Source organism: Loxodonta africana, chromosome 20, assembly GCF_030014295.1.
Source record: "Loxodonta africana isolate mLoxAfr1 chromosome 20, mLoxAfr1.hap2, whole genome shotgun sequence".
Lineage (NCBI taxonomy): Eukaryota > Metazoa > Chordata > Mammalia > Proboscidea > Elephantidae > Loxodonta > Loxodonta africana.
In genome coordinates this window covers 56,168,836-56,181,676 of record NC_087361.1, presented here as the reverse complement: position 1 = coordinate 56,181,676, position 12,841 = coordinate 56,168,836, and the positions used below count along the sequence as shown (strand labels likewise).

Genomic DNA, 12,841 nt, shown 5'->3' with positions numbered 1-12,841 from the left:
GAACTTCAACTCTAGGCTTGAATTTTTTCTTCAGTTCTTTTCAGCTTGAGAAATGCCATGCGTGTTCTTGCCTTTTGGTTTTCTATTTTCAGGTCTTTGCACATTTCATTATAATACTTCCTTTGTCTTGAGCTGCCCTTCGAAATCTTCTGTTCAGCTCTTTTATTTTATCCATTTGAATATGGAAGAAATAAAGTAGAGCGTCTAAGTTCTTGTTGTTGGGTGCTGTTGAGTTGTTTCCAACTCATAACCCAAACCCAGTGCCGGTGAGTCGATTCGACCCTATATGTACCACACAACGAAATGCTGCCCAGTCCTTCACCATCCTTACAATCATTGTTTTGCCTGAACCCACTGTTGCAGCCACTGTGTCAGTTCATCTCATTGAGGGTCTCCCTCTTTTTTTGCTGACCCTCCACTTTACCAAACATGATGTCCTTCTTCAGCGACTAGTCCCTCCTGATAACATGTCCAGAGTACTTGAGATGAAGTCTTGCCATCCTTGCTTCTAAGGAGCATTCTGGCTGTACTTCTTCCAAGACAAACTTGTTCATTCTTCTGGCAGTCCATAGTATATTTAATATTCTTTGCCAAGAATATAAATAAATTTCCTTATTTATTGTCCAGCTTTCACATGCATATGAAGCAACTGGAAACATCATGGCTTGGATCAGGTGCTCCTTAGTCCTCAAAGTTATATCTTTGCTTTTTAACACTTTAAAGAGGTCTTTTGCAGCAGATTTGCCCAGTGCAATGTGTCATTTGATTTTTCCACTGCTCCTTTGATGGATGTTGATTGTGGATCCAGGTAAAATGAAATCCTTGACAACTTAAGTATTTTCTCTGTTTATCATGGTGTTGCTTATTGGTCCAGTTGTGAGGATTTTTGTTTTCTTTATGTTGAGGTGTAATCCATACTGAAGGCTGTAGCCTTTGATCTTCATCAGTAAGAGTGATTACATAGGGGTCCTGCTATGTTACAGGACCTCAGCTGCATGCTTTTTATATGTTACCTTTTTTTTCCAGTTTAATTACCTTAAAGATACAAATCAGGTGCTAGTCTCATTTTATAGATAAGGAAATATCAGAACTTACTCAATGACCCCAGCTAGTAAATGCAGAGCTGGTATTTGAACCCAGACTGCTGCTTCCATAGCCTGTGCTTTTTTAAAAAATCCATATAGGATACATTTATTAATTACAAAAAAAAAAAAAAGAAAACACCAGAGACTGGCTGGTTATTAGGCCGACTTGTGAGGTTTCTTTTTGCTGGGCCCTGTCTGAGCACTGGGGTGCATTGCTCTGGGGTGTGGCCGCTCCTGTTTCCTTTGCAGGCTTATCTTGTACTCCCTGGCCTCTAACTTTTGAAGTCTCTTAAGACTCAGTTCTAGGCCTTGTCTTATTTTTATCTCTCTAGGTGAGCTTGTTTATGCTTAGAACTTCAATTTCTGCCTATATGCCAGTGAGTCACAGAAGTCTATCTTCAGGTCTGAGCCATGTCTCCAGATTCCTCCGTAACATCTTTCCTTGGATGGTTGACATCTCAAATCCAACAGATCCAACATGCCTACAGCTCAATGCATGGTCGCAGAGTGTCCCATCTCTCCGCCCCTCCACTTTGCTGAGACAGTGCTCACTCTTTTAGGTCTCAGTCCAGTCACTGTCCTCAGGAACATCTTTGTTGACCTCTCTAAGGTCAGAGCCTTCCATTTCACTCCCGTGGTACCACGTACCTCTCCTTTTTGCAATTGGAATTTTACACCGGTTTTTTAATCTCATTAGACGCTTAGCTCCATTAAAAAAGCAAATTTGTCCGTTCCAACTCAGCGGTCACATTGCCAGTTTTCAGCCGCATGTCTGGTACGTGGCCAGCACTCAGTACACAATCAGCATTTGTTGAATGAACAAAGAATTGCAACATGGTCTGTGTTTGGATGTTCCAGTTTGTGTAGCTCAGATGTGACAGAGCCTAGAGATGCACAATGGCCCCAGTGCCTGCTACTGTGGGTAATGTCCCTCTTCCTTACAGGTTTGTTGTGTGACAACTTCCCAGGCCTTTGGGAAGAATACTCAGTTAACTAAGCTCAGCCGTCTAGGCTGACACACTGCCTTACAAAATCACGTGAATTCAGACCAACGATAGCATGATCTTTAATTGTACGAACTGATACAAAGGCATCAGGGAGGAACCTGTCAAAGTATATTCAGAACTGAATCTGTGTTGCTTGTTCCATGTGTTTCCTTCTCATGGTTGATTTTTCTCTCTCTCTAGCACTCTGATCTACAAGTTTGGAAGAACTGAGGAGCTATGGACCTGAGATCGTTTCTTAAGCCACAGTTCCTTTTTGTTACATTCTGTTTGTAGAGAACTTTTGATCTCTCAGCATAATTCACACATTGCCAGATGGAATACATTGTACATTGTTTCTTTACATTTTTATGCTCTGAGTTTTAATATAGTTTTATGAAATTTCTGTTTTTATTTTTTTCCATTGACTAGATTGTTAATATGTATGTAATACAGGACTATGTATATTGGACCATGAGTATCAGCTTTTTACTCCTGAAGACTTAGAGCTGGATCTCTTCCCTGAGCCAGGGCTTCATCACGTCATCTTACAGTTAACTGCTGTTTCAGTGTATCTCATTTCTGAAGATGCGCAAAAAATATAGCTCCATGTATCTGAAATAAGCACTGAGCCATTGAAAAACAGATCTTTCAGGAAGTTGTAATTTATTTTGGCTTAAAAATGAGATTTTTTTTAAGGAAAAAAATGTTCTTGTGTATTAAAGAAGTTGACTTTTATATGAAGATTTTTTAAATGCCTGAAGGACTAGTTTGAAAGCCTCTTTTAGAAACAACCATGATATAACTTTATTTGGGGATGGGTAATACATGATCAGATACACTGAGTTTTATAAAGTTAATGTAAAAAGACTGCCAGGAAAACTCGCAACACGTTTCTTATGAAAGCAGGTTAGATTCCCTCTTCACAGGGGTTAAGCTTTGACAGCCTGCCATTATCCACGTTACAAAATTCAATTGTAAAGCAAGTTTGCGACAACTGCCGTTTAAGAGCATGAACCATATAACAAAAAGGAGAATAATTAGTTTAAAGATAAAGTACCTCCTCCCAAAGGGAATAATTATGACCTAGTGAAAAGTTAAGCATTTCATCCACTTAATTACCAGACTGCAAGTCTCTCTCTGCTCTAGCTCTCCAGCTTTGGGTGAAGGCTCCTGCAAAATAATATCTTCAACTTGCAAGTTCCTGCTGCATTCAGATACTTATTACTGAGTTTCAGGCACCGTGTGTATCCCCTGTACTCTTGTAAGAGACTTCGGAGGAATAGTTGGGTCTTTAACACTGTTTTTGCTCTCATTTGTCATGCAAGTTTTATGTTGCACTTTTTACCCCAGGGGGATTTTATAGAGCCTTTGTTATAAGAGAGAATAATATAAATGGTAATAATGTCCTTGTTAATGAAAGCCTTGTTTTGCATAACCCCTGTCTCTGAGAGGGTTTGCTGGGCACAGAGTATGAAGCAGGTTGTGGAGTGCTGTGCCTTTGTCTAGCTGCCATCCTGTTTAATTCTTCCTTCATTGTTTTTTCTTCAAAATGTCAGTATGCTGTCTTGCTTCCAGTAAATTGTAAGACTAATTACTTGTTTCCACTAAATATCATGTCTTACAAATAGTGTTAAATTCGTTGGAGAAAATGAACTATAAAAACGGTTTGCTTTCCATTTTTCAGTTATTCAGGTAGGTCTGATCACAGAAGCAGCCATCTTTATGAAATGAGAAGCCGCCAGTATGCTTAGACTCGAGCAGTACTAGCGGGAAGGCTACTGAAGCGCATCCCAGGGGACCGACCAACATGGTGACTTTTCTCCTGTTCTTGACTGCTGTTAAATTTATTTCTTAATTGTGAGCAGATCACCTAGTTGCCCTCTGCTAATTTCCTCATTAGAAAAATAAAAAGGAGAAAACAGTACCCACTCTTACAGACTTTGTGAGTTACAGAGGGTGGAGTCTCTGAAAATCACATAGTATGCATCTCGCTGTTACACAGAATCAGTGACCCTTGACTCTGAGTGTTTTTTTTGTGTAAAGACCAGTATTCCCAGAGGACTCTGTTTTAGTAATTATACTATTTCTGAGGACCCTCATATATTCCTTGTGTTGTTGCCACTGATGATCAGAAAACACTAGATAGAAACTTGCAATAAATAAGACGCTGACATGCATCAACATAATGAAGCAACAAGTTCGAAGACAGATTGATGCTATCAAACCAGGAAATGTTTGCCAGTTGAGCAAGAACCCCAAGGGTGGGTGATGTAGATGCGCTCGACTTGTGTTCTCGAAATTTTTTCGTGATGGGAGGGTTTTCAATTATGTCAACTCAGGACCATTGATTTCATTGCTCCTGTTTAGATTTAACTTCTATCAAATAATCTGTCAGTCTTACAGATTTTTCCCAGTTCTTTCTTGTACTCTGCTGTCAACCCATTCTCATTTTGATTCTCGGGGTTCTTAGCATCATAGCACAGAGATTTTACTTAAAATCTGTAAGTTTGAGGCTACCTTTAGACTTTTTAATCTCAAGTAACAACCTGTTAAGCCCTGAGAGAGAAGCAAGTGAGACTAATTCTATTCACATTTGATGACAAAACCTTGCTTGCTGAAAGTGAAGTGCTTGAAGTACTTTCTGATGAAAATTAAAAAGGCAAAGATTACATCTCAACATAAAACAAAAATCCTCACAACTTATCCAATATGCAACATGATAAATGGAGAAGATACTGAAGTTGTCAAGAATTTTATTTTACTTGGATTTACAACGCCTATGGCAGCAGTCAAGAAATCAAGTGACATATTACATTGGGCAAATGTGCTGCAAAAGACCTCTTCAAAGTGTTAAAAAGCAAAGATGTCATCTTGAGGACTAAGGTGCACCTGACCCAAGCCATGGTATTTCAGTTGTCTCATGTGCGTGGGAAAGCTGGACAATAAAGACAGAGGACCAGAGAATTGATGCATTTGAATTATGGTGTTGGCGAAGAATATTGAATATACCATGGATTGCCAGAAGAACAAACACGTTTGTCTTGGAAGAAGTACAGCTAGAATGCTCCTTGGAAGCAAGGATGGTGAGACTTCATCCCATGTACTTTGGACATGTTACCAGGAGGGACCAGTCCCTGGAGAAAGATGTCATGCTTGGTGAGGTAGAGGGTCAGCAAATAAGATGAAGATCCTCAATGAAATGGACTGACATGTGGGCTGCAATCAATGGGCTCAAGCATAATTTTGAGGATGGCGCAGGACCAGGCAGCGTTTCGTTCTTTTGTACGTAGGGTTGCTGTGAGTCGGAAACAGCTTGACAGTACCTAACAACAGCAGCAGCTCACTTTTTGTCGTGAAAAAGATACTTGAGCTTGTGCTGTTATTTCACAGCAGGCACTTCACTGTCACCTCTTCAGACAGGAGAGATTAGAGTGGCAAGTAGAAACAACCGGAAGTAGAAATTATCTGAGTCACTTTGTTGACTGTTTTCCCGTGTTCCTTTGACTGAAAAAAGGAAGCCTGAAGTGATAGGTTCAGCACTTCTGCAGAATTCCTGAGGAAAATCAGGACATCCTTTTTTAATCCTGGCATGGTAGCTTTTTACTGTGAAGGAATTGTGTCACAGTTTGTTTTTACAACCCATCCATTTCCCCAGAAATAGTCTTTATCATAACTCCATTTTATTAGCCTGACTCTGTAATAACTAAGATGATTTTTATTTTTCTTGTCCTCCCCGCTTCTCCATTTCATTATACCCAGGCCACAGGTGTTTTCTCCTCCACCTCTGTTTTCCCCTTCCCCCCATACCTTAAATTTGCAAGCTTTCCAAATAGCTAAAGGTCTATTTTTTAATTTTCCTTTAACATATACTGATATTTTTTCATAACCTTACCTGTCATAGTCCATTTCTTTCCCATGTCAGTAGTCTCCTGCCAGCTTAACCTTGCCGTTTTAGGGCCCTGTTTCATAATGCCATTTCTCTGCTCAGTAGTGACAGCCAGCATTTACTGGGAACTGAGCGTGGTGTGTGGTCTCATTTCTTTCTCACGACCTGGAGGTAGGAGCTTTTATCCTCCTGTTGGTACCCTCATGAGGCTACGGAGGCACAGAGAGGGGAGGTGACCTGCCCACAGGTTAGGGTCATGGTTCATTCAGGCCTTTCTTCCTGACCCACAGTCCTGCTCTTCTTGGCCAGCATTTCCCAAGCTGTCCATAGCACGCTGGTGTTCCTTTAGGTGTAGCCTGGAAGAGGGTGTGTTGTATCAAAGAAGCTTGGGAAACACTGGGCCAAAAGAGATTAAGACACTTTTTTTCTCCTGTAATGTTTTTTATAGCTTGTTTTATTTGCACTGTATTTTGGGGGAGGGAAGTTTCTCAACTTTGATTTTTGCTCCATCTGTCTATTCTTATGTTAACACACTATTTCCTTTTTTTTTATTATTTAATAAAGTACTTTTTACAAAATCTTACAGTGCAGATCTATTTTTCATTAAAAAATTTTATACACATTGTGACCTTGGTTGCAGTCTCCGCAGTGTGTCAGCACTCTCCACCTTTCCCTTCCCACCCCGGGTTCCCTGCGTCCATTCACCCAGTTTTCCTGTCCCTTCCTGCCTTCTTGTCTTTGCTTTTGGGCAGGTGTTGCCCTTTTGGTCTGGTGTACTTGATTGAACTAAGAAGGACATTCCTCACATATGTTGTTTGCTTTATAGGCTTGTCTAATCTTTGGCTGAAAGGTGGACTTTGGGAGTGGCTTCAGTTCTGAGTTAGCAGGGTGTCCGGGTGCCATAGTCTCTTGTCAGACCAGCAAATCTGGTCTTTTTTTTTTTTTTTTGTAAATTTAAATTCTCTACATTTTTCTCCTCTGTCCGGGACCCTCTATTGTGATCCCTGTTAGAGTGGTCGGTGGTGGTAGCCGGCACCATCTAGTTCTCCTGGGCTTAGGCTGGTGGAGGGATTGTATTTTTTAATACTAAAACATCTTTTAAAATTTTGTAAATTTTTTTTGTTGTTGAGAATATACACAGCAGAACATACACCAATTCAATTTCCACGTGTACAATTCAGTGACATTCTTCGAGGTGTGCACCCATTCTCACTCCCCTTTTCTGAGTTGCTCCTCCCTTATTAACATAGACTCACTGCCCCCTAAGCTTCCTGTCTAACCTTTCAAGTTGCTCTTGTCCCTTGGATCACTTCCACATGGTTCTTTAAAAGGGCACAGTGTGTAAGGCAGACAGTCTTTACTAATTAAGCTAAACTTTTGTTTTTAAGAAGATTTCAGGGGATATTTATTTTCAAGTTGCCAATCTTTTGTGATTTAGGTGAAAGTTTGCAGCACAAATTAGTTGCTCATTCAAAAATTTATACACAAATTGGTCCATGGCATTGACTGCAAACCCCCATTGTGTCAGCACTCTCCCCCTTTCCCTTTCCACCCCAGGTTCACCGTGTCCATTTGCCCAGTTTTCCTGTCCCCTCCTGCCTTCTCGCCCTTGTTCCTTGTATGGTGTTGCCCATTTGGTCTCGTAGACTTGATTGATCTAGGAAGCACATTCTTCATGTGTGTTACTGTCTTATAGGCCTCCCTCATCTTTGGCTGAAAGGTGAACTTTGAGAGTGGCTTCAGCTCTGAGTTAGCAGGGTGGTCCAGATGTCGGGATGTTTTTGGTTTAAGGTTTAAAGATTATCTCAGACAGTAGTTTCAGGGTGCCATATATATCTAGGCAGAAGAGGTTAGCTAAGCCTTGTTTCCCTGCTGTAGGGGTGCAATCTTCTCTCCTGGAACACCTTGAGAAATAGAATCTGGGGAAGCGCTGTTGTGATTTTTAAAGATTAAATAAAAAACCAAAAAACCAAACCCAGTACCATGGAGTTGATTCCAACTCATAGCGGCCCTATAGGACAGAGTAGAACTGCCCATAGAGTTTCCAAGGAGCGCCTGGTGGATTCAAACTGCTGACCCTTTGGTTAGCAGCCGTAGCACTTAACCACTACACCACTAGGGTTTCCAAAGATTAAATAGGACCCAGGAAATTAACCGAGAGGGAGAGAAACATTGAGGTGTGGATGCAGCTGGCCTTGGGGAAAGCCCCTGGCCAGCCCGAGATGGAGGATAAAGATGGTGATGAGGCAGGTGGAGGAGGAGTATTTCCGGTTGTGTTGTCACCAGAGAATTCTGGGGGTTTTGGAGTGGAGGTTCCTGGGCAAATACAGAATTTATGCTTCAACTGGTTTACTTCTCTGTTATTCTGGCACTGCCACTTATTAGCTGTGTGACTCTGAGGCCGTTTCCCCATCTGTAAGTGGGGAATTGAGAGTTAACATGGGAAAATGCCTAGCGTAGTGGCTGGAAGTAGAAGGTGATTAATAAATATAGGCTCCATCATCCCCTGACGGCTTTGTCCGAAAAGGATGTTTCCTTCCTCATTCGATGGCGTTTTAGCCTCTTGTCACGAGGTGGCATCCTACCTTAAAGTCAGTTGGTTTTTGTTGTTTTGAGCCTGCCAGTATTTCTTTTTTGTAGTGTTACCACAAGCTTAAATCATTTTACACAGACTTTAGATGATACTACATGGCTCTTCAATTTTTTATTTGTAGCAAATAGGATTATTTTACATTTCTACAAATAGGCATGACAGGGCAGACCTTCCTACCCTCGAGGACTGTGCCAGTGTGGAGAGCCTGGGATCTTCAATTTGGAAGCATTGTGGCCTCCCCCCAACCCAGAGGTCTGGACGGACAACCAGAGAACACTCAGAAAAGGATGTGATTGATAGGACTTACTTCCCCTTGTTAATATTTCAGGTGCCAAAAAGTGATTCAATATGATAAGGCTATCTCCCTCCCATTATGAAAGTTGTGATTTTAGAGGGTGTTTGTTTTGAAATAATTTCATACAGGAAAGTCACAAAAAAATAGCACAAGGAACTCCTGTATAACCTTTAGATTCCCCAAATATTAGTGGTTTACAACTTTTGCTTTTTTTTCTTCTGAAATGTTTAACAATATGTTTCAGACATTCTGCCTCTTTACCCTTGAATATGTTTTTCTCAAAACATGACTGCATTACAGTATCAGAATCAGGAAATGAACATTGATGGGGTACTGCACACCTTAGTCACATTTTGCCAATTGTCCCTTTAACGTGCTTCATAAACTAAAAAACCCAAACTTGTTGCCATTGAGTTGATTCCAACTCATAGCGATCCTATAGGACAGAGTGGAACTGCCCTATAGGTTTTCCAAGGAGCGGCTGGTGGATTTGAACTGCCGACCTTTGGGTTAGCAGCCAAGCCCTTAACCACTGCGCCACCAGGGTTCCAATGTGCTTCATAGTGAAAAACTAATTTTTTTTTCTGTCAGACAGGATCCAATCCATGATCACACATTGCATTTAGTTGTCATGTCCCTTAAAAAACAAAACCATTGCCTCGGAGTTGATTCCGATGCACAGTGACCATTAAATCTGGAGCAGTTTCTCAGTCTTTGGCTTTCAGAGCCGGGCATTTTTGAACAATGCAGACCAGCTGCTCTGTAGGCTGCCTCTCACCTTGGGTTTGTCTGATACTCATTCGGTTTATGCGCTTTGGGCAGGAGTACCACAGAGGTGATGCCGAGTTTTCAGCACCTGGCAACAGCAACTCCTGCCTGTCCCACTATTGGTGATTTGAATTTTGATCGCCTGGTTCAGGTGGTGTCCACTACGTTCCTCCACTGTAAAGTTGCTGTTTTTTCCTTTGTAGTTAATATCTTGTGAGAAGACACTGGTGAATTTTTAATAAGTGAAACAGACAGTATATGGAGTTGAACTAAAGTGGTCCCGTGATGTCAGAGAGGATAAACAAACATATATACTAAATTGGAGTCTCTACATCAGTGACTGTTTCTCACCTTATTGGAGAAAAGCCCAGTGAGGGAGGGGGGAGGAGGGAACAATTCATTCCGAAGTCTGCCGATTTCAGGCCCTGCCCTATCCCAGCATCTCCTAGGCCAGAGCTTTGTGCACTGGTTTTATATGAAATTTGTGATATTATCTCAGGAATAAAAAAAGACGATTCTCATAGAAAATTTTCGGAAAACACAGAAGAGTAGAAAAAATCCACATTACCACCTAGTGTTTGCTAGTGGCATTTTGGTGTACAGTATGTTATTTGTGGTGGTTTTGCATTTTAATATAGTTATGGTCAAACGATACATGTACTTTTGTATCCTGAGTTTTTCACTTAACATTATTTTAAAGTGTTTGGTACTAGACAGTGATCTGGAAAGGAAAAGTCAGACAGGTATTTAATTACAAATGTATTTATGATGCAAAACAAAACCGTTGCTGTTGAGTGGATTTCGACTCATCGCATTATTACCTAAATGTGATTTTGTGAGTTGGCATGGGAACCTAACCACAAATCTTGACTTGTCATGAGAAAATTCAAAGCCTCAAAGGAACCAAATTTCCTCTGGAACCTCCATAGTTGCTCAGTCAGGATCGCCGGCAGGGTTGCTGTGAACATTAGTGGTCCGTGTACGTAGACGGCCCCCCTGGGGTTGTGTAGAGCCCAACCTACAAGGATGTGCAGGTGGCCTTGCTGACTGGTACTCAGTACGTCCTTTAGTGTCGCCTGGGGCTGGCTACTTGAGAAGTGTTGGGGAACGTCTGGAGGTAGACATAGTCATACTAAGATTCACCACATTTCAGAAAAGAAATAGTCAAGAAACATATTTTTTGTTGTTGTTAGATGCTGTCTGGTTGGTTCCAACTCATAGCGACCCTACATACCACAGAATGGAACACTGCCCAGTCCTGCGCCATCCTCACAATTGTTATGCTTGAGCCCATTGTTGCAGCCACTGTGTTAATCTATCTCATTGAGGGTTTTCGTCTTTCACTGACCCTCTACTTTACCAAGAATGATGTCCTTCTCCAGGGCCTGGTCCCACCTGACAACACGTCCAATGTATGTAAGATGAAGTCTCGCCATCCTTGCTTCTAAGGAACATTCTGGTTGTTCTGGCAATCCATGGTATATTCAGTATTCTTCACCAACATCATAATTCAAATGCATCAATTATTCTTTGGTCTTCCTTAGTCATTGTTCAGCTTTCACATGTGTATGAGGCGATTAAAAACACCATGGTCCGAGTCAGGCGCACCCTAGTCCTCATCTTTGCTTTTTAACGCTTTAAAGAGGTCCTTTGCAGCAGATATGCCCACTGCAATACGTTGCTTGATTTCTTGACTGCTGCTTCCATGGGCGTTGATTGTGGATCCGAGTAAAATAAAATGCTTGACTTCAATATTTTCTCCATTTAACATTTCAGAAAAGGAATAGTCAATTAACACTTTGGTTTAAGTAACTGAACTTTTTTTGGCCAGACACTTTATCTGCCTGTCCATAAAGACCTCTTGGTGTTATCTGGACTCATCAGCTCAGTAAGGGCTTAGACCTTCTTAGGCTTTTTCAGTTACAGAAACAAAAGCAGCCCCGGGGAGCTCGCTATTCTCAAGGGCCTGTGAGCAGCAGGGAGGTCTGAGGTATGGGGTGAAAACGGCTGAAAGATTCACACTTCCCACAAAATCGGACGTTCTCAGTGAAAATGCACACTGTTTGGCAAACAGCTCAGTTATTTTGAGGGCCCTGGGGCACCTCGAAGGGACGTGGAGTTCTTTTTCAGTAGCTAAGAGACACATAACTACTGACTCTGCAGACTTATTTCAACATTATGGACAGAAGTCATTTAAAATGAAATAAAAGTGACAAAGGCAGCGTTGGCTAGTAACTGAGCTGTTCCCCACATGGGCAACTCATAAGAGTGCTCCTGGGTGAGAGAGCAGCAGCTGTTTATGTCTTCAATATGTCAGCCACTGTCCTACAGAGAAGGTCTCCTTTCTCTCCCCTCCACCCCAAATCTATCAGTTTTTTGTAACATGGTGGCTTACATGTTGCTATAAAGCCCAAAGCTATGCCACCAGTATTTCAAATACCAGCAGGGACAGCCATGGTGGACAGGTTTCAGTGGAGCATCCCCACTCAGACAGACTAGGAGGAAAAGCCTGGTGATCTGTTTCTGAAAATTAGCCAGTGAAAGCCTTATGGATCACAGAATATTGTCGGAGACTTTGACTCGCTTACTTTGGACGCATCTTCAGGAGGGACGTGACACTGGAGGACATCATGTTTGGTGGAGTGGAGGGCCAGTGAGGGCGAGGGAGACCCTCAGTGACATGGACTGACACAATGGCTGCAACAATGGGCTCAAACGTACCAAATCATGAAGATGGCGCAGGACCCGGCATCATTTCCTTCTTTATACACAAGTTCGCCAAAAGCAGACACCAACTAGATGGTGATTAATAACAACCCCTACTCTCGCCTCCAGCCCGTTTCCTGGCCTCCCCTCCCCACCCCCTGCTTCCCTCCCCATCTCATTCAGCTGCATCATCACCCACTATAATTTTGGGTTCACCCAGAAGCTGGTCTCCCAGGACACCAGCCCTCTAGCTGGCCATCTTCTGGTGGGGCCAGTTAAGGCCTGCAGAGTCCTGGGGGCACCATTCCATGCAGACCCCAGAGATGTGTATTTTTTTTTTTAAGAAGAGAATTTGTAGCAGTTGAAAGCAAAGGGTCTTGAAGACGGGCGCCTTTATCTAATTCACACAAAGGTACTTTATAGGCTGGCAGAGATCCTGACCCAATGATTCTGTCATCTCTGGATGGATACCTACGTATTCTTCTTGGTATCCAAAAACCATCTGCCATCGAGTTGACCCCT

General features: G+C 42.0%; 1 protein-coding gene across 2 annotated transcripts in view; it reads left to right on the top strand.

Moving 5' to 3' along the window:
• TMEM50B (transmembrane protein 50B) overlaps window positions 1-12,841 on the top strand; it is a 66,460-nt gene that overhangs the window by 33,997 nt on the left and 19,622 nt on the right. For both annotated transcript variants that reach the window (XM_064273207.1, XM_064273208.1), the window contains one exon: window positions 2,273-12,841. This exon is cut by the window's right edge and continues 19,622 nt beyond it. In XM_064273207.1, coding sequence (XP_064129277.1) covers window positions 2,273-2,318 — 46 coding nt within the window. In that variant the 3' untranslated portion in view covers window positions 2,319-12,841. The remainder of the gene's footprint in view (window positions 1-2,272) is intronic.